The 22,028-nt window shown below is 41.2% G+C and overlaps 2 protein-coding genes across 8 annotated transcripts in view; one reads left to right on the top strand and one right to left on the bottom strand.

The window, feature by feature from the left end:
- Positions 1-371: 371 nt before the first annotated feature.
- The window catches only part of LOC106654459 (phosphofurin acidic cluster sorting protein 2), a 36,957-nt gene continuing 15,300 nt past the window's right edge, over positions 372-22,028 (bottom strand). Inside the window, exons 2-11 of one of the 7 annotated variants that reach the window (XM_014374360.2) lie at positions 9,510-9,813; positions 9,036-9,317; positions 8,858-8,957; positions 8,317-8,472; positions 7,064-7,168; positions 4,216-4,610; positions 3,902-4,107; positions 2,941-3,806; positions 2,290-2,406; positions 372-2,186 (exon numbers count right to left, since the gene is read on the bottom strand). In XM_014374360.2, coding sequence (XP_014229846.2) covers positions 2,044-2,186; positions 2,290-2,406; positions 2,941-3,806; positions 3,902-4,107; positions 4,216-4,610; positions 7,064-7,168; positions 8,317-8,472; positions 8,858-8,957; positions 9,036-9,317; positions 9,510-9,813 — 2,674 coding nt within the window. In that variant the 3' untranslated portion in view covers positions 372-2,043. Of the gene's footprint in view, positions 2,187-2,289; positions 2,407-2,940; positions 3,807-3,901; positions 4,611-7,063; positions 7,169-8,316; positions 8,473-8,857; positions 8,958-9,035; positions 9,318-9,509; positions 9,814-20,588; positions 20,976-22,028 lie in introns of those variants that run through there. The other 6 variants (XM_023463683.1, XM_014374359.2, XM_014374357.2 and 3 more) reach the window with 6 other exon arrangements.
- On the top strand, positions 13,718-15,061 carry LOC106654460. Its single transcript, XM_014374362.2, has 3 exons — positions 13,718-13,819; positions 13,895-14,015; positions 14,096-15,061. Exons 2-3 carry the CDS (start codon positions 13,917-13,919, stop codon positions 14,348-14,350), a joined length of 354 nt encoding a protein of 117 aa, XP_014229848.1. The 5' UTR covers positions 13,718-13,819; positions 13,895-13,916; the 3' UTR covers positions 14,351-15,061.

Raw genomic sequence — 22,028 nt, 5'->3', positions numbered from 1 at the left:
ATTAAAATTATTGATTTAAAAATTATGAATTATTTTTCATTTTTATTTGCGTCATTTTAAATATCATTCCAAATGTCATTGTCAAAGATTTAATTCATATAAAATTTTTTGAATTTTCCTTCTATAAAAACTTAGTAGTTTAGTCTCGTTGTTAGGAAATCACATAATTCATTAAAATGTGTTTGATGTTTGCAATGTTATTACTTTTTGATATTTATATTTTGTAATTGTTGTGAGCTTTTGATAATTTTAGCTGATAATTAAGCTTGACAATATAATAATATTTGTTAGAAGTCAAATCAATATAAATTCTTAACGCTTTCTCAGAGTATTTTGTATAACATATGGCAGACAATATATTTCTATTATAGTTGTGATGGTTAACAAAAGTTACTCTATATAGAAGCCCAGTTCAACGCTATATGAGATTATTGAGTCTTCATCGAATAAAGTACAAAAGCAATATCTACTTTTCATATTTGTGTGCATGTTAAAATTAGTATACTATCATTCGCAATTTTTTAGCTTTTAGTTACAGCGGGGATACTTCAAATCTTTTTGTGCAAACGCAGGGAAACATCAAACGAAGTCTGTCAAAAGTAAAAAATTCAGCCTAGTATACAAACAATTACATTTTTGGCAAGAATCGTTGCTTTGATTTCACAACGCCTTCTGAGTTTCACTAACGTTTTCTTTCGTTTGAAAAACTGTATATTACAATACGATGACACAAATAGTGTCAATTTGGCATTAGGCAGTCATTAATGACTTCAGTCACTGTAATATTTTTTGTAATTAAAAAGTTTGAGTATCGCAGGATAAATCATCACCTCTTTCAGCGTTTTAATTAGTCAAGTGGTTATAGGATGATTTTTTTTACAATCTGATCGAATTGGGAGTACGTTAACTAAAACTTAACAACTGAAGTCTCACAGTTTCGTCAAAATATAGCTATTACATAGGCTCATTTATTACGAATCTTAATGACTAATGGAAAATTTATTATTGTTCGACTCATAACAATTTAAACTTATCACGGGCTGTCGGTAAGCATTACAAATGAAAGAATACATTCTAAGCCCGGGTTGAGCTCGTGCATAACCGTCGAATATGGCTCACAAATTGAGACTCGTCGAATACATCACTCAAGCGTAAGAATATGTAACAAGTATCGTTCTTTATCATAGCAATAAAAATAAAGACTTCTTCGAAGAATAAAAAACAATTTTTGCCTTTGACGCTCGGCAATCGTATGGATACTACAGTGTTTAAAATCTACCTTTTCTTTCATTACGAGCTCACAATATTATATCAATATTGCACATAATTAATGACAATAAATCTTTGAAAATGTAAATATATCTATGTAATATTCACATGATCGGAAATATACACTTCAAGATCCTCCGTCAATTAAAACTTATTCCAGCACGCTCGCGTAATTTTTTTTTTTTTACACATAGGAACGCAACTTAACAATAATGACTGTACACATACTTTACAAACGATATTTTATGACCTTTTTTGTCTTTTCTCTTTTCGATATGCAAATAGAGCTCACTACTTGCAGACGAATTTTGATATATAAACTCATTCTGCGAATTTATTTTTAAAAATTGTTTTGTTCGTCTGCTTAAATCACAATTTCGTCCTTCGGTTTTTCTCGGCTTATTTTAAATATAAATTGTTAATAATATCGAATCATCCGTATACTTTGTACATTAATAAAAAAATTGAACGTTTTTCAACCGTCACGTAATTTTTAGCTAAAAAAGAATGAAAACTACACTACAAAAAACATAGCGATCTTTTCTTTATTGTTCAAGGAATGCGTCTCAACTTCTCTACTTCGTAATTAATTTCTATTAATTTGATAACTTATTGATTTGAATTATTGCCCAACTCTTTATTCTACTCTCCCTCCCATTTTCATTTTCTTTCTCTTCTTCATCTCGTCCTCTATGTCTCGGCGTGGATATGTCTCAATGATGCTGATGAAAGAACGTAACGTCATAAAATCTTCGAGCCACGCAAACTCGTCGTTCACGCGAGCCCGCTGGGCGACTGCTGCTGGGACGCCGAGGTGTAGCCCAGAGTCGCCACGGGGAAGTTTTTGATGTGCGTCTGCCACTGGGCCGAGAGCTGGAAGAACTTGACGCCGTACCAGTCGGTCCCGTCGATACACACTGGAAAAATTTCGTTTGACATGTTACAACAAAAAATAAATAAATAACATATAACGTCGTCGATTGCAATGACTCGGTTCTTTTTCATTTTTTTTATACTCACCTCTCAGTGGAATGTTTTGGGTTTTGGCCGAGCATATGAGCCTAGTCACGCCATCGACTTGTTGGCTTTTTGGCTCGTTTTCCTTCTCCTTCTCCTTCTTCTTGCCGAGCCTCATTACTGAAACAAATAACGCGCGGTTTAATGAGTCGTGCGAGTGCTTGATTTTACGTACGCTCGAGTGCACCGCGGCAGTTGCGGGGCTATTTTTACGCTTATCGCGCGCCGGTCGGGTGAAAAATTCAAATTCGAACAGCGAAAAGTAGGTCCAGGTCATTTTCTAAACTTGAAAACGTCCAGGCCACGACGACGATAAAACGCGTTTTCACGCGGAAAAGTTCGTATACGTAACGACATCGAGTTGGCCGCGCGCGAGAGAGAATGAGAAAGTTTGCAAAGCTCCTCTCCACTACTCATTACAAAACTTCTTTTACGCGAGTGATGGAAATCCGATCTCTGGCTCTCTGTACACTGCGTTGCAACGGCAGCACTTCAAAGTTCAATGTGCAACATTTATCTTGCTGTTCTTTTTTTTCTTTCTTTCTCGTACACTTTTCCTCGGCGCGGTAAAACAAAGTTTGACTCTCATCCGCAGCGCACACACATTATGCGGGTAGAAAAATAAAATAAAAAAAAGGATCAATCGATACTCACTCTTCTGCTTCTTCTCCTTGGTCATGTAGCTCATGTATAAATATTGTCCTGGCGCCTCTCCAGGGGCCGCGAGCCTCTGCACGTGCAGCACCTTGAAGGCCTGCCTCAGGGAGCTCTTGCCTTTCTCGCCGAGCGCCGCCGCCTTGCCCCAGTAATCGAGCTGCAGATCGACGGGCTCCCAGACGATGGGACCGCCGCTGTTGCCGCCCGCGTCGGCGTTGCCACCGCCGACGCCACCGCCGCCTCGTTGCGGCTGCTGACCGACGTTGGGACTGCTGGGCGGCGTCAGTCGGCCGGGCGTCGAGCCGAGCGGCAAACTCGAGGCGGGCGGCACCGAGGGCGGCGAGCCGATCATCCGATCGTTGGACGAGGGCAGCAGGCCCGAGTTGTAATTGTTCTCGTCGAGGTCGACGGAGGCCGAGGCGCTGCTCTCCGGGCAGCCGACGCGCACGTCGTTGATGAAGGGGACGAATATCTGGCTGCTGTCGTCGGTCTCGCGATACGTGACCATGGCCTCGGCGATGGGTAGCATGAGGGTCGAGTCCGCCTGAGCGAGGTACTCGACGACGCGGTTGGCCACGTCGTTCGTGGCCTGCATCAGTAGGCTCGAGGAGTTGGAGTCGCGCTCGGCGAACTCGCGCCACTCGTCGCCGAAGAGTTTAGCGTACTGGCCGTCGACCGAGGCGAGATACTTGCTGAGGCTGTTGCTGCCCAGCGGCACGATGAGGAAGCGCAGATAGTTCTGCCAGTCGGGCGGCTTGAAGCCCAGCAGATCGACGTAGTAGCGCAGCACCGTGTTGACGAAGCCGTCGCCGCCTGCCACGACGACTCTGATGGCTGTGGGTGGCTTCGCGGAGCTGTTGCAGCTGTTGACAGACGGAGAAAAAAAATCGTTATCGTCATTTGTGTAAAATCGAGCCGATCGCAGGTATCGATAAGTAATAGGATTTTAAATACTCACAACTTTTGTAGTCGGGCTATGAGGCAGGTGAAGGTGGCGCGCACGTCGGCGGGCGAGGCCGTCGTGAGCACCCTGAGCTGAGCCTCCTGCAACCGAGCGGCCAGCACGGCGCCGCCCGGATCCGAGAGCGAGACGAGGCAGACCGAGTCGGGTAGCGCGTCGTCCGGCAGCACGCGGCCCAGCTGCTCGACCAGGGCCTTGCGCGGCTGTGTGGGAATCGAAGCTTTACATAGGAACATGGCTAGGCGCGAGGACGAGAGCATGCGCGGTATGTAGTTCAGGGTGCTAGTAAGACTGGTGTTCGAACTACTGACCTCGGCGTTGTTCAGATCCCCGGCGGGCTTCAGGTCGACGCTCAGGCTGTACTTTTTCGCCTTGTTGCTGCCCGGGGTGCCGCGATCGCGAGCGAACAGACGCGAGCGCTTGCCGGCGTCCTCTTGCTTGTTGCCGCCGCCGCCACCGCCTGTCGTGGATCCGGCGCCGCCTGTGCTTCCTCCCGCCGGTGTGGCGCCGTCGAGCGAGGCCGATTGCATGGCTTTCGGCGGCGAGCCGGCCTGCTGCTGATGGATCGCCGACGAGGAATTGTTCGCGTTGTTGGCCGCCTGCATCATGTCGTTGTTGGCCTCGTGATCCGTCCAGTTCTCCGGATGCGAGTCGCTGTCGCAGCGACGCGAGCTGTCGTCGCTCTGCCGGTCGATTCCACGCTCTGCTGGATGAGGCCCGAGTGCGATCGAGTGACACAGGGTGGAGAGAGAGAGAGAGAACATGCGAGATGCTTTTAGATCGTGAAATTTTGCATTTTTTTTTTGGTTTGTTTTTTATCGTTGCGTCGAGTTTGCGTGTTACGGTATGATGCGTGGATGGTGTGTGTGTGTGGATTTGTGAGAGATATATTTTTTCATATAAACTTTGTATAAAAAAAGTTAGAGTTGTAAGATTGTGCTAAAAAGTGAGAAAAAATTTTACGTGTGTGTCTTTGGTGTTTTTTTTTTCAATGTGCTATAAGAAAGAGTATAAAAAGTTACATAGTCTATTCTATGGTATATAATGGAAAAACGAAAAATTTTTGCGAAATATATCAAATGATGGTTAGCAGCGAGTGAAAATTATTGAATTGTGCGCTTGAGCATTCCGAAAAGAAATCACGCAGAATTATGTACATAGATTTCGGCTACACATATATATAGAAATTGTACGTGTAAGATATATAAATAGTGAAGCAACAACTGCACAATCTCAGCCAAAAAATCGGAAATAAAAATAGAGATAAGAAAGAAAAAGAATATTATGTATAGATGCGATATTCATAAATGATTTACCTCTCACCCACAGAAAAGAGATTCATGAAATACTCAATGCGTATGCATGAATGCATGTAGACAGAATATATAGAGTTATCTTCAGCGGACAACTCGCGCAGTAGTAGGTAAAAGAAAAGCAAAAGAGTAAAGAGCAAAGACGAAAGGGACAGAAGTACGTCAATGTATGTAGTCGAAAAAAATGTCACAAAGAACGAGAGCAAAAAAAAACGAACTAAACGCACAATAGACGGATACTCGACGGGATACAACACACACTCTCACTGTCTTTTTTCTCCGACTGTATACACGTATTTACGCAGTTTCGCGCGTACATTTTTCATGCGATACGGAAAAAAACTTGTATTTTTTTTCCTTTTTTCTTTTTCTGTCTCTACGTGAGAACGCGGCGCTGGAAATGTCGCATTAGGCACTTGGTGGAAGGAAAACATTTTACCGAAAACTTTTTCTTTAATATGGTTATTTTGTCTTTTATTCTGTGAATGCAGTCGTTTCATCAAATATTGATATACTTTTTTTGTATGTATTATAGCTCGTACTTGTTTTCAAGTCTACTTTAAAATCACATAGCTATTTAACTATCATCATTAACATTAACATACACAGAATTGAGCTACTTAAAATTAATTGAATCTCGGAGTAATAGCAGTTGACAGTTATTTAATTTATGCGACACAAGTGTTCGCTTATAAACACGTATTATATTGAGTATATATGTATAACGTAATATCATGAAATCTTTAAATGCCCGAAGCTACAGTCCACGTTTGTATACAGTATAATATATAATTGTGTAAATGGCGACTAGAAAAGAATCTCAGTTAAATCTCGCAAGCCCTTGAATATTATACATCGTTTTACAGCTATACACAGTGCGCAACGGAGCTCAGCTGACTCGGCGACTCTTCGGCTCTTCGACTCGTCGCTACGACGACGATCTATCTGTAGAAAAGCCGTTTGCTCTGTTGCTGCTGCTGCTGCTGCTGTTGGTTTGGCGCCTGCTTAGTTGGCGTGGACTTTTTTATAAAATGCCTCCAATCGCTCTTACTATCTTCCTCGTCCTGAGCCACTATTTTCACTGTGAGATTGTGGATACATAATAACTTGTCAATGCGATTTCTCTTTTATCTGAATTTTTGTTTTGTTTGTTCTACGCATATGGTAAAAGCACATAAACTAGCTTGGACTTTTTTTTGGTTCGGTTGTATTTTGCTTCGTGATTAGCGCAGGCTTGCAGTATATATATTATAATAATATCAATGTAATAAATTGTACGGTGCTTATAATGTATTGGAGCGCGTCTGATCGTGAACATTACATACGATAACCGCAGTTTTCGCAACTCTCTATCAAGTGCGCATGTATTCATAATAATGTATAAATAGCTTATAAGGAGCTTTCGAAAATGAAAAGCCAAAAAAAGTGCTAATGCGTAAATAATACATGACAACGGTATAGAAACTGATGTATAATATATCGAGGTAAAATATGTATACAGAGAGCAGAAGAAAAGAAAATTGTGCGCGAGTGTGTGTGTGTGCGTGTGCGTCACTCGATCAATCAATCAATCAAAATCAATTCGCTCGTGCTCCTATGTCAAAGTAGTATAGGATAGTAGATAGCAGCAAAAGTAGTAGTAATAGTAAGTAGTAGCAGTAGTAGTAGTAGTAGTAGTAGTAAAAGTAGTAGTAGTAGTATACACATGAGAGTCTATTATAGAGGTGCGACCAATATAATTTATACATATGCCAGAGAGATAGAGGTAGAAAGATAGCTTGACTCTATTTTTTTTTCATTTGGTTGTTTGTTTCTTTTGCTTTTTTTATAACCGAAAGATACGTACCTGGAGTAGTATGCCCGATTTTTGATCTATCCTTGCTATCTCTCGGCTGTAGCGAAGTAGATTGACCTCCCGTACCGCCACTCTCTGCCTCTTCGCCGCTTACTACTACTCTCGGATTTTTTTTACCCATGCAACAATGCAACAAAAGCCAAAAAAAAAGAAGAAGAAGAAGCCCGGACGGGGCTCGCACTTAGTTGTTTGTTTCGTTTGTTTGTTTTTTTTCTTACATTTTATTATCTTTTACTTCTATTTTTACTCTACTTTGGTGTAAGTGTCGAATAGAGATATGTTATTTGTAGCCGAATTAACGTAAGACTGGTTGTATATTTCAGTGATTATTATGTGAAAATAGGTTTTTTTTAACTTGTTTTTTTGTTTCAATTTCATTTAAATGCTAAAACTCGTTTATACTTTAACGCGAAAAATGATCATAACTCGAGACTACTTAATCTGCATGGCAAAATAAAAAAAAACATATTCTCCATTACATAAAAACGTAAATCACTGCAGCGTTTGAGCTAATTCGAGCCAACATGTTTTTTTCTCATGAACATAAAAATAAAGATGTTTATAGCGCTTATAAAACGAATAATAAATGTCGCTGATACGGCGTATATATGTACACGACACAAAAGCAGCATCGGCTCAATCACATTTAGACACTTTTGTAAAAAGCTGATGCACATTCGCAAAATGAGTAATTTTTTTCGTTTCGTTTCGTTTCGTTCCAGCGCGTAAAAAGCCCACTCTTGGATCGCTCGGAAAAAAATATTCAATCAAAGCGATTACGACGAAAGAGAAAAAGTTATAAGCTCGTGCCTCAAACTGTCGTATAAAATTTGGGCTACGTAAAAAAAAGTTTTATATCTTTCGCATTGAAATCGAAGAGATGATACGTGTAATCTACGAACATCGACTTGGTCTTTTTTAAAATCGACATCTAATGTAATGCGATTTGTGTCAATACGTATATATTCGATTCGAACTTTTTCGATAAAAAAAGCTACTTTTACAATATAAAAAGCTGCAATAATCGTATAATACCGTCGAACTTATGAAAAAGGATTTACTGGATATCAAGTATCACTAATATGTTCATCAACTATACATTTGATCGTAATATAAAAGCGTATGGAATCGATGTAACAATGAGAAAATGAGAGAGATAGATAGATGTAGAGAGAGAGAAAGTAAAAAAAAAGGTAATGTCTTGGGGATTTTTTTTGTCGTCGTTGTAATCGAGCATGACTTACCCGGATGCGTCGGTGCCAGCAGCGAGCGACTGGAACTGAAGAAAGGCCTCAGCGACGGTTTGGGCGTGCTGCTGACCGACATCGTGTCCAATTCGGGACCGCTGTCGGACATGTCCTCGAGCTCGTCGAACAGCTCTTCGATTTCCATTTCGCCTCCTTATATAAAAAAGAGAAAAAAAAGTGGATGAAAAAAACGTGTACGAAGAAAACGATATATAACATTGGGATCGTTGCAAAGAGTGTATACGAGAGAGAGTATCGACGTCGGGCGGGGGTTACTAGCGAGGTTCGATTAGGCGCGGGGGCATGGAAACGAGGTCGTGCCGTATTATATGTAAGTGCTGCACAAATTCAAGAAGAAACAAGTTGTTGGCTGATTGCGAGGAGAGCTCGAGTCTAGTCGAGCCGCGGATTCGTGTGTGTGTAAGTGTTATATATGAAAGTGGTAGATATGTGGAGGAAAATAGGTAGCACACGGTGTGCACTCTCCGCACATACAGTGTCGCGCGACTCGGCCGCGCGGAATATTGATTCAACTAACCTGTTAGCTTTTGACCAATTTCCTCTTGATCGTGTTCCAATTCCTCGGATACTCGGAACCTCTTCAGCAGAGCTATGAATTTCTGCTTCAAGTTCCGTTGCTAGCAAGAAAGAGAGAAACGGTTGATTAATCCATTCGCGGGCTTTTTTTTTAACGTAATTTCGCGCATTATTCTTACCCTGGCGTTGCCGGGTATCTTGTTGCGGCTCTTTCTCCGCGTCACCTCGATGGTCGGCTCGCTGTCGCTGCCCTCGGCCTCGGCCTCCGAGCTGAACTCCTCCTCGTCGTCGCTGAACTCCTGGCACAGTCGCTCGCTCGGGTCGTTGATCAGCCGCTTGTCCTGGTCGACCGGCTGCGAGCACAGGCCCATCACGTGAACTCGCGCCAGCGCGTGGCCGCCGTACTTCTCGGCTTTGTCCGAGACCAGCTCCAGTTCGAGGTCCATTTGTTTTTGCAGCACCTGTACAGAAAAAAGGATACGGGCCGTTTAATTTTTTGTTTCGAGCTTTGCGTGAATCACCGCGAGTAATATGTCTTAGTCACGTAGTGATAAGAATTGCCAAGAGTACACAAGCTCGTTCAGATAATCGTCGCGATTGACATACAAATAGGACGACGTCGAGTTACATAACAGATATATATATACACTCACTTGTGCCATGTTAATGACGCCCTCGGCGAGGGTCTTGTAGCCCAACATGGTGCGATTCTTGTATCTCTTTCTGCGTTGGAGCAGCACGAGGAGCTTGTTGCCGTCGCGCTTGAGAAAGTGCGGATACTGGAGGGCGAACTGGAGCTCGAGCTCGGTGTCGAGGAGGCCGCCCGCTGGCAGCGTGAGCTCGTTGGAGCGCAGCGTGCGCTTCGAGCTCTGCATCTTCACGGCCAGACTGATAGACTGGAGCTCGGGGCCGAGCGGCCGCAGCACCACCAGCCTGCTGAGCGTCAGAGTGCACAGCCTGCGAACAAAAAAGACACGAGAGATGACGATAATGTTATTATGCTCCTATATCGTTGCGCGTGCGAGCGACAGGGCTCGAATTACGTATTATTTTCGCGTTTATATTTAGAACTGCCGAGTGAGCGGAGGAGCCGAGGGTGGAAAAATAGGAGGACGAACTTTTCTCCTTTCCCCATGGGCGCTTAGCAGCAGCAGCCTCCTCCGCACTCGGTCGCAAATTTCTCGAGCGATATTTTCAAGTCCGTATTCCTACGCGCTATCGGAAATGGGGAAAAATATTATCACATTGCAAGAATTAATTCACGTGCTGGAGAGAGAGTGCGAGAAAAACACACACACACGCGCGCGTATCGCTCGATCGTTCGCGTATATGTGTGTTGCATACGCGCTTCTATTTTTAGTTTTTATCATACATTTCAGCTTTTTTTCATCGACGGCGCGTTCGACGACGACGAGTCATACTTTATTTGTTTTCAATTGCATCTTTCTCGCGTAGCAGCAGCAGCGATTGTGAACGAATTATTCGCAAACTGCGTGACAGCTGATCTTTTGTTTGGAAAAAAGATTGCAATTGCCGAGAGAGAGAAAGAGAGAGAGAGAGAGCTGACTATATATAGAGCGTGGGTTGAAACACGCATACGTATAGGCGGTGAAATTAATTCGATGCAAATTCGACGTTATTAAATTTTGCCGAAATGAAATTTTCCGAACGTCGCGCGTATACATGTAAAGCGCGCTTTATCGTGCGTGTTCTACATTTCGAGCAATAAGTATGGAATACTTTGACATATTTCGATATGAAAGTTGTGAATTCCGTTGGTTTTCCGTAAATATGACGATTGATCGTTACGCATTTCCATTTTACGGTCGATACAATTTTAGTACGCTCGATCATTGAATGTGCTGCAGCACGGATTAGAGGGTTGATTGAAAAAAAATGACTTGAAACTTCGGGCAGACGCATTTCGAGCGGTTGAAACTGATCGACGCGTCGATCCGCGGGCTCGTTTAGATATTTCCTTCGCCCTCCTATAACGTATAATATCGCACACGTGCACACGCGAGAGAGAGAAAGAAATAGATACGAATGTAAGTAAACCGCTTCTGGCGAGACATGCCCCTGACGCGATGTGTGTACCATCGGGTTTCGATCGAGGCCAAGCTATATCTCGGCGATGCGCATTGTAGGCTAAGGTCGGCCGAGTCCTTTTCTCTCTTTCTCTTTATTAATGTGTTACCGCGAGTGTCGTACCTTTTCCGATCAATGAGATTGATTAGCGCAGCCTTCGAGAGGTTAACCCCACGCGCAGACAGTCGTCAGCGTTCATGCCAAGTTCCACAGCTCTCTTTCTCTTGCCTCGCGAGCACAGATCGAGGAGAATTAGAAACGGAAGTCGTAGATATAGACAGTGCCGGATTTACCATATAGGCGGACTAGGCGGCGCCTAGGGGCCCCCACAAAATAAGGGGCCCCCACAAAAGGAAAAAATTTAAAAAAAATGATTTAAAAATATAAAATAGACAATTGAACCTTTCAGAATACAATCTTAAGAGATCGAATCGAGCTGGGTGGTGCCTTTTTTGTGTCTTTAATTATGCAATCACTAAATCAACCTGGCTCTGCAATGTTTTTAATTTTTGTTCTTTCATTGCTCATTCTTATCTATTCAAAGTTAAAAAATGCGGGTCGCTCTGGTTACTCCGAATACATATTGAATATTATATTCTCAAAGATCAAAAAACCTTCAAATCTCAATTACTACTTATATGGTCCATTATTTTAAAAGTGTGCTATTTCGAGTAGGTAAAATGGAAAATTTTAGAAAAACTGAAAAACTTACTTTCTTCTGTTTTGAGTTTAATTTTTACGGACCCCCGTAGTTTCTGACACTCGATTCATTCTTTTTTCATGGAATATTTATTTTTTTCGGCCATCATCTAATGCGTTAATTTTCTTGTAGTAAACATGACAATTTGTCATGGAATGGATAAATCGTACTTTTATTAAGTTTTACGACGACAACAAATTTAAAATTTTTTTTACTAACTACCCACAAAATTTGTTTGTGAAAACGAACCACTAGAGTTAAAAACAAAAAAAATAGATCGACAATTTGTCGATAACAGAGAGGACACTATATTTTACTACAACGATTTTCGTGTGCAATTATTGTTATAGCGAAGCTGCAGCTAAGATTTGAATATTCTACGGGTAAAAATCGAGTACCTTAGTTCTGAAAGATGACCCTCGTATAGTTAGCCACGTTTACTGGCCCTATATTCAAATATACATTCAAAATGTCATTCCAAAATGACGTAAAATTTCACATCATTTAAAGACACATTTATTACTTATGTACAATTGTTTTTATACTATTTAAGATGACGAGTGACGTAAAGAAACTTTATGTAGGATGTCTAGAATAGGGCCCCCGCCCCCGTACCACATTATTACTGGATATTTGTAAAAGTGCGTATAGTAAATAAAAACAATCGATTTTGAGTTCAGGACAGGTTACGGAGGGGACAGTTTGCATGTTTATCTAGCTGAAAAATCAAATGGGTCGTAATTTTAGAAAATTTCATAGTTGCGGAAGGTAGAATACTGTAAAATAAAAAGTTCTACCGTCTTAGATTTCATTTTTTTAAAGTTTTCTTATAGCTACGATAACAAAACATGTCATATCACGCTTTTCAAAAAATGCACCATATAATTTGCAAGTTGCCAAACAATATATTTTCATTATAATGTATATATTTTTATTGTATTGTAATTATACAATTTTTTTTACAAATCACGCACACCAAAAATAGACATACCACTCGATTCTGCTACTCAAAAACTATTTTTCCCCATAATTTGGTGATGATTCGTGGTGGGGCCCATTGGAATATTATGATTTTATGAAAAAATCGTTAAAATACTTAAAATCGAGTTGAATTTTTCTTACGAGTGTAGAAGGCTCGGGTAACGACGCACCCACCATTCAGTGATCTATGAGTTCGATCATCTCACCCATGATAGTGGCCGTATTAGCATTCATGTTCTGAAGAAGTGTACGCAACCCTGGTGCATAAAGCTCAATCGGTACCCTCTGAATATTACGACAGGTGACTAAAAACACAACTATCCAAAAAACGCAAAAGAGAAAAAAAGTTCACACGTGTAGTATAGGAAAAAGGCTCACGGAAATAGCGGTAACTCAGTACAGAATCAACATTTTGGTTTTCAATAATTCAATGGAAAGTGGAGGAAAAATCCTACTCAAAATTTTAAGTTTAAGGTGTATATAACCCCTTAAAAATAATATATTATAAAGCTTTAATCCTTGAATTATTGTTTATTTAATTTATAAATAAATAAAAAAAATTATTAACTGAAAATCTGATCATTTTTCCATTCCTATGAAAAATTTTCATCTCAAAGGGGCCTCCACAAAAATTCCGCCTATGGGCCTTAAAAAAGTAAATCCGGCACTGGATATAGATTAGAAAAGCGCGAAACTTGCCCGCCTGCAGGATGATCTATATTATAATGCTGGCTCTGCATTAGTGCGATTCGTGCACCGTAGATTCGTTTTTTGATTTATTTTATTTCGTAATTATACGTCGGTGATAGACAAATGTCTATTATTCATGATACTATCTTCGAGATTTCATAATTCATGATTTGTAAATGTTACCTACATAAATTTGAGCTATAATTCATGGGAAAACTAATACGAAGAGCATGCACAGCTGTATTCGTTCTGTTGTTTACGTCGTACGTCGTATGCACGCGACCTCGGCGTGTTGTCCGGCACACGGTGTTTGGCCGGGCGTGCCATTGCGGTACATAGAGGGCTAGCTGTGCGGTGCTAGCGCTCTTCACATAGACGCAGTTTTTCATAGCGAGTCTCGCCCATCGCTCTTCATCGGTCTTATCATTTTTAATTTTAGTTATAGTTTGATATAGAAAATTATCGCAAAAAGATTGAGTGTTATATACGCGATTGTACCATCAGGTAATTTTCATGGAATGAGGAAGATATTTCAAAAATTTTATAGCAAAATACCTAATCTTAATAAGGTTATTTCAGAGTGAAATAGGAATCCACTGATATGTCGCTTATTCATAATAATTTTGGAATGTTTGAGGAGAAACCCGATCTTAAAAGCTTAGATCTTGGCCAATTCTTACCACTTTTATCAGAAAATTCAGTAAGTGTTGATAGTAATATAAAACTGATAATTACGTTGTTTTTTAAGAAAATTCTCACACAGTTTTCATTTATCAACAGACCCACGCCCTTCGAAAATGTGACGTCAAACTTGAAAGTGAACTTGATAACGAACTAGAAATAGTTGTTGAATGCAACGACGTGAAACCCGAAATGGATTTATTGGCAATTGAAAAAATTGAAAATGTTTCTCCAAATTATTTACAGAAAATAAAGTATAATGATGGTTGTAAATCTCAAAACATAATTAAGATAGAAAACACGAGTGAAGTGAAAGAAGAAATTATTGACGGAATTGCAGAGAACCGAATTTGAATTTCGATCGTAAAGTTGAAAAACAAAATAAAAAAAGAGTAATTACAAAAAATGTCAACAACAAACATAACCTCAAAACTCACATCGGTACGGAGCAGAATGATACAAGCCTCGTATGTAAAATATGCGAAAAGAAATTCTCACACAGGAGCAGTCTGAGTAATCATGTCATATCATTACATCATCTTAATGCTTACTCACGAGATGTATGTGGCAAGACATATACGAAAGGCTTTCATCTCAAAAGCTACTCTGATGCGAAACGTAATTTTATCAATCACCCCTGTAACACTTGTGGAAAGACTTTTTCACAAAAGAGTAGTCTGAAAACCCATTTCGATTTAGTACATAATCGTATCAATCATCAATGCTGCACGTGTGGAAAGACATTTTCACATAAGAATAATATAAAAAAACATATTGATTCAGTGCATAATAATCGGAACCCTTTTCACTGTGATGTATGTGAAAAGGCATTTTCACAAAAGGATCGTCTAAAAAACCATATTGATTCAGTGCATAATAATCTGAATCCTTTTAACTGTGATATATGCGGAAAGACATTTTCTCAAAAGTGTAATCTGAAAATTCATATCGATTCAGTACATAATGGTATCAATCATGTATGTCACACGTATGGAGTAATCTCAAACACCACATCGATAAGATTCACAATGGTATCAAATACGCATTCGATGAATGAGGAGAGAAATGCTTAACACAGGGTAATCTTAAAATTCACATCGATTTCGTTCATAGAAAAATCGAACATGGATTTGATATATAAGAAAAAAATTCAAAAGAAAAAGCTACCTCAACTTAACCTATATTTTACAACTTAATTTATATTTTCATACGACTAATTAAAAAATTTTCCTTAACGATGTGATAATGTGTTTTTTCAATGTTATCTTATGATGTAAAATTAATGTTTCAAAAAAATCAATAAATTTTTGAAAAAAATCAAAGCACATTACTAATTTTAAAGCTTATAAAATGTTCAAACTCTCAAGCTTATGCGAATTTTATAATGCTAATTCCCTAAATTCTACAACCTTCGTTTCGTGATTTACGGACGTCCATGGTAACTGAATCATTTCAAAATTGCTTACAATATTTAGCATATCAATTTTTCAAAAGAGGATATAAAACGACCGAGTAAATGGGTAAGTATGTGCAGAAAATTTCGCGGATTTTAACTCTGTGTTACGCGCAGTCAACATTTCGCAAAGATAATAAAATACGCCGCCATTCTGTTTGGCAGGCTAGATGAGATTTTTCTCGCGAACATTTTAACATCATTTAACGTAGTTCGAAGGTAAGAGAGAGAGAATGAATCAAGGTGAAAATTGTCCCTTTCTACTCGATGAAGATAATAACGATAAATTCTACTTTGGCTCGCAGGTATACATATACCATTTCTGTTTTTTCCGTATACCGTGTGCGGGCGAGCGAGCGCTATATAGCTAAAAAAGAAGGTTCTCGTGTTCCCTGGTCGCCGAGACGCAGTAACCTACATATTATTCAGTTAAAGGAGCTGTTTCTAGGAAAGATTATACGCGTTATTATTACTTTTTTTCTCTCATTTTCAAGGGCTCTCACTCACTCTCGCTCTCTCACTCGGAGAAAAATAAATATCCGCGTCTTAACGAAGTTTCGAGAAATGATTCAACTGAATATTACATTTCTTCATTCATATATAAATTTTGATTCTTCAAACGACTTCCAACAACGTTTGCCTAACGTTTTATGCACACGGCACACGTACCAAAGTACACAGTGCCTCGTATACATATATAAATGCAGATACTCGACATTTACACGAGCGATTTTACTTTTATAATCCTGATACTTTTACAACTTTCTTAATGGTCGCGACTCGTAAAAAAGTAATGGAGCTCGGCGCTCGCGTATGGGCACGAATGTCCGCTACATAACTACCCCCTTTTAAAATTTAAAAGCTGCAGGCGACTCGAGGAGCAGCCCAAAGTTTGTGCTTCTATATATGTATGTATTTAAAAATCGACTGTATGCCATTGGGACTTAATTGCTGAGAGCGCAGGGGATGCCGCTGACAGGAAAAACGCTTTAATGAGCGCGAGAGAGAGAGAGAAATTCCGACCGTTAACAGTTCGATACACTTAGCCAGACAAAAACTCGATAAATACGCGGGGGGGTTAATTTTAGCAGCTCTCGCGCGACGTCGCGTTGTTAAGGGATTTTTAATTAACGTTAATAGAGTTCGGATCGGAGGGCTCATCGACACGTGTACGCGTAAAAGCGATCTTATTATTGTTCCAAACGGACGTTTCTCGCTCGTGTACTTTATCAGATAAATAAAATCAAAGAGCCGTCTGGAAGCCAATACGATTTATTCGGGTTATCGATGAATAAACATCTGTATACTTAAAGTTCGTACTTCGAAGCGAGGGGGAGAGGTCGTCCGACGCACGCCCGCACGTGGACAAGACTCGTCGATCTATATATTACGTAAAACGGCTCCATTGCGCTTTACACGCACAGTTGAACTCGGGCTTTGACGTTATTATCATGTATTATATAGACGGTAGATTCTTACATAGGAAAAGTCATCACCTCCGTCGTCGGTTAGTCTAATCGATTTTGCCCCGTCGAGTCTGTCGTGCGTCTGTATAATGCACCGAAAGCGAGCAGCCTATACACAATTGGAACCCTTACGTGTATAATTACTATACGACATGATTAAGGCTAAACGAAGTTTCTCTGGTATATACGTGCTATATCTCTCCCGAGTACAATATTGCACGCACACGCGATGTACTCGCGAGAGCGTCGTAATATCGTGCCACAGCGCACGCCTGTGTGCGCCTAATATAATTCTATGTGTAATTGCTTCGCAGCTCTCGAGTCGCATATACGTATTATGTGTATATTGAAATATTTAAAAGAAAATTAAGAAGTCGATCAGCGCGAGTATGCACGTAACATGTCGGCGCGCGTACCCGCATCGACATAGTTGATAAAGACGACAAACGCCGACGGCGGTGGCGAGGTGGATTTTTCAATTCGGTCGCTGACACGGCCGTCGCGGCGCAAGCTCGTGTCCGAGAGCACGTAGTTGTAGCGCGCATTATATATATCGGCGCGCGATCGATATCGTGTACGTACCAAAGTTTGTTACAACGTAATGCCGCGCGTGGTCTAATGAAGTCGTCCGAGGCTACGACGTAATACCTCTTTACCGAGAGAGAGAGAGAAGCGTCGTCTTCTTTATACTTTTTTTTTCTCGCGTGTAATCGTATTATGGTAGTTTCCAAGGAGGAAAAAGGGAGAAGATAAAAGGATCGAGCTAATGCATCGCACCTGCGGATACGGTTGGATTTAAAATTCATTATATGTGTTTGCGCGCGGGGGTGCAGTGCACAAAAAAAAGGAAATAAGCAATTGGGTGGCACACGGTTGAGAAGAGGAGCACAAAAGAAGCCATGGCATGCCGCTCGCATCTCAAACCGCAAAGCGTCGTGCGAGTTACACACGTTTTCGCGTATACATAAAGCTTGCAGAGCTCGTGCTACAAAGACGAATACACGTACAAAAGTATCGAACAACAACCCTCCCTGTTTATACGAACTCGACTTGAATAATTGACAATCGATGAGCAGAGCTCGCGGCAGTGTAATAGACATTACACACGAAGCTGCGCCACCACCTTGCACTTTAAGAAGCTCGAACTTATACCTACCTACACCGAACTCTCATCGATTCCATGCAAATAATCTAATAAATAGCTCGGCGCTCGTACACAGAGCGAAGAGAAAGAGAAAAAAACAATGTCTATGCCTCCCTTTCGTTGTTGTTGTTCGAGCGATCGGCTTTAATCAGATAAGGATTTTCTTTTTTACAAGCCACGTTAGTTGTATACAGTGTAAGCCAGCGGTGGTTGCACGCGTGTACGGTAAAGACAAGTCGATTTTTATCGAATCGTAGCTTTTATTTTTTTCCTTTTCTTTCTCTCAAACGAGCGAGTGCTATATAAACATAATAATTGTAAAGATTAAATGCACGAGGCACGAAATTGCTTATCGCACATTCGCGCGTTATTCCATTTCAATTCTTTCGATGCGAATTACTGTGCAACGACGCGCTCTCTCTCTCGCTATAACGTTAAAAATCTCACATTCACTATGTGTTCCTCATTTATTTTTATTAATTAAATTTCATTTTTATTTACTCTTGACGAAGCACGCGCACGAGACGAGCGGGTCACACACTCGTTCGGCGTTTGCTTATGCAGCATACGCGAGCTCGAAGCGATCGATCGATCGATCGATGCCAGCAGCAGCAACAAAACAAATAATAAAAAAATAATAATAATCGTGTAGGCACGATGCACGTGTGACACCGCGAGTTATCGGGACAAAATCATAGAAACGTCGCGGAGTAAACAATAGACGAAGCAGTGCGAGCAGGCTACTTATATTCCTTTTTCTCGCTGCGTACGTGAAAAAATCATCAATGTCACGCGTACGTATACGAACTGCCGAGCACTTTACGTTATTCTCTTCCCAAGGTTTGTAATATTGTTTTTTTATTACACCAACGTCAGTAATAAAAAAAAATAATAAAATAAAGTAAAGTAAAATAAACATCTCGTACAAAGGATTCGTCATTGTTGGGGGCAAATATTTGATTGCAATGGCGCACCTATGGATATTAGGCGCAAATTCCTCGAAACAATGCGCGAGTACATCATGGGTTATTGTGCACCGAGCGATGGCGCACGTAACGATCGACGTGCTGCTGCTGTGCGAAATTCCAAACCCACACATACACACACAGACGTGAAGGTAGTCGCGTAGTCAAAGGGGTCGATTCGTCGTCGGGGGGTGCGCGTCTTGAACGTCCGTACGTGCCACTGCATCGACATCACTATATATATGCAGTGACTAAGCTATGACGATGGTTGAGTTAAGTGTGTATAATACAGAGAATTGCGTCCTAGCGAACGTCACACAAGGTAGTTTTTCTACCATTGATTTTTTTCTTATTCTAAAACGGGCTCTCCGTGGCGGCTCACAACCCGCACAACCCGCGGCGGCAGGCAATAAGAGCAGCATGCAGCTACGCACATATCACACTCGTGTAATACGACGCAGAGACGTCGATCGCGAATATTTCTGGCGTATAAGGCTTCCTATAATACACACACAAACAATGTATCGACGTAAGTCGCAACGGCAGCAGCAGCTGCTGCGACGTGACTCGAGCCGATCGTGTCTCTTTCTCTCTCGCTCGTAGACATATAGCACACGTGCGTAATGAATAACACGAGGCACAAGTGCACGTCTCGTCTCGTTGCCAATATAATACGATATAGAATGTATAATGCGCTGCCACTTTGCTGCCGATCGCTGCGGCTTCGACGATACATCTATAATATAAATTAATAAGCGAGTTGGAATATACATACGACGCGCATAAAAAGCTCGCGATGCAAATTAAGTGCACGGGCGGTACCCGCGCGACAACGTGCAATGTCCATGTTGTCGCGTACGCACAGAATTATGATAGTCTCACCGGGTCTAACTATAAAGATAGAGACTATAAGAAAAATATATTTTAATTGCTTGCATGTCTGAGGGAAAAAAGCCGCCACCCCCTACCGCCCTCGATGCGCAGGTAGGCCTTAGTATAATAAGTCACATGATTTGATGGGTGTAATAGCGGCCAATGTGGTGTATCGCATATACAGCCGCGTCGTGCACATGTGACGTCGCGACGGCTGTACTACTAAGTATCTAAAAATAACAACTGGAAATCGTGAACAATGCATATGTTTGACTTTGCATACTGCATATATATCTATCCGCATGAGCCTCGATTACGTGGAATGGATACTAAGTTATTGCTATATTTTTATTCATTTATTTCATTTCGCTCCGAAGATCGAAGGCGCGTGGTCGCGTGTATCGAATCTCACGGGGATTTTCAATCGATCTGACTATATGTTATACAGAGAAGATTTACAAGTTCAGCAGGTGCGTGTATTGTACGAGTCACCTGCTGTGTGCGCCGAGGCTAATTTTTGAACTTTGGGAGTGCCAAAAGAGAGAGAGAGAGCCGCGTGCGTGCGTACCAACGCGACATTGACTTTTTTCGGAAGTTTTCAAATCGCGTCTGGCGATTAAAAATACCTTTCCTTTTTTTAGTCATCGCGTTAATTAACTATACACGATTAAATGTCGAAAGTTCACGCGACCTTTTGTCCATCCTCTGTCTCGCGATATCCCGAGACAGTTGCTGCTGCCGCTGGTCTCCCGGCCGCCTCCGCCAGCTCCTCCTCCGCCGCCCGTTATCACCCAAGCACTCCACAACCTCGTCTTGGCTATAAGCCTATACGCGTGCTAATATTTTTCACCGATCTATTCTTCTTGCGCACTTTGACACTCGAGCATCGATCAATTCACATTCTCACTTTTTTATCGGCAACGACGGCTGAGACGACGACGACAAGTACTTTTGCTCGCGTAATAACGGTAATTATAATCGACGCACATCTCGCTCGCTCGAGCGCAAACGTAGACGCGCACGCCGAGAGAGGCAATTATAAGCTTGCGAGAGCTTGAGTTTCTCAATGTTTACGATCTCGACGATGCCACAACACTGATGGCCTTTAAATGCCACTGCATTACCGGGTTTCGACTTCGCACGACTGCTGCTACGACGACTACTACTACTACTACCACTTTTAGTGTGTAGTACTGCTATACTACTATATGACGACAAGTCAGACTGCAATGCGGTGCATATATGTGGAGAGATAGACAGAGCGAGACTCACACGTGGTCTTAGTATACACACGCGGTTGGATAAAAAAGTAGAAGACGAATGCGAATCGCAACCCCCTGCGAGTTTATTGCTAAAATTAAAATCGTCGTCTTGGCGCCGGTGTCGATCGTCCAAGGTCCCTCTCTGCCTCTCTCTCTCGAGCACGAGAGCGAGAGAGAGACAGCCAGAGGCAAAACTTAATGCCAAACTCAGGCGAACGACGATGACGACGACGACAACTGCGACGCGTAATACATCGAAATATTATATAGCCTAATAGCTCGCTCTGTATGCACACATAAATATAAAAAAAAATAGTGCATCACGAGAGCGAGTCACGCACCCGCGTGAATATGTGTGTGTGTGTGTGTATGTGTGCACCGCAAGTGTGCTGCACATATTATCTGCATTGCGTATAAAAGAAAAAAAAGAGAGAGACAAACTCGTGCATGCCGTCGGATATAGAGAGGGAAAAGTTAATATTAGCGCGTCATAGCTGTAATGCGATACAGCCGTACAGCATTAGTAACGGTCTAGTCTCGAATGCAGGTAATATGGATGAGTTTTGTACCGAAATTACGTTTTTCGATTACGGCCAAATTAATTCGGAACAGAAGTCTGGACAACTTCAAATCCAATATGAAAATTTCATTTGAAATTCCATACATAAAATTAAAGAATTTTCCAACTTTGACCCAGTAACGGCAGGCAAGGTAATGAAATATTAATGTTTTGATATTTTTCACGGCATTGAGCCTCTTGACTTCATTAGATTTGAAAATAAAGTTATTGTCCTTGATTTGTCAGCTGGCACGATAATAATCAAAATTCTTGTCCCAAATGATGTAAGTTTGAAAAAAGTTTGAGAATT

Source organism: Trichogramma pretiosum, unplaced genomic scaffold (genome assembly GCF_000599845.2).
Source record: "Trichogramma pretiosum strain Unisexual culture from Peru unplaced genomic scaffold, Tpre_2.0 scaffold47, whole genome shotgun sequence".
NCBI classification, from domain to species: domain Eukaryota; kingdom Metazoa; phylum Arthropoda; class Insecta; order Hymenoptera; family Trichogrammatidae; genus Trichogramma; species Trichogramma pretiosum.
This window is presented reverse-complemented; position numbering and strand designations above follow the sequence as displayed.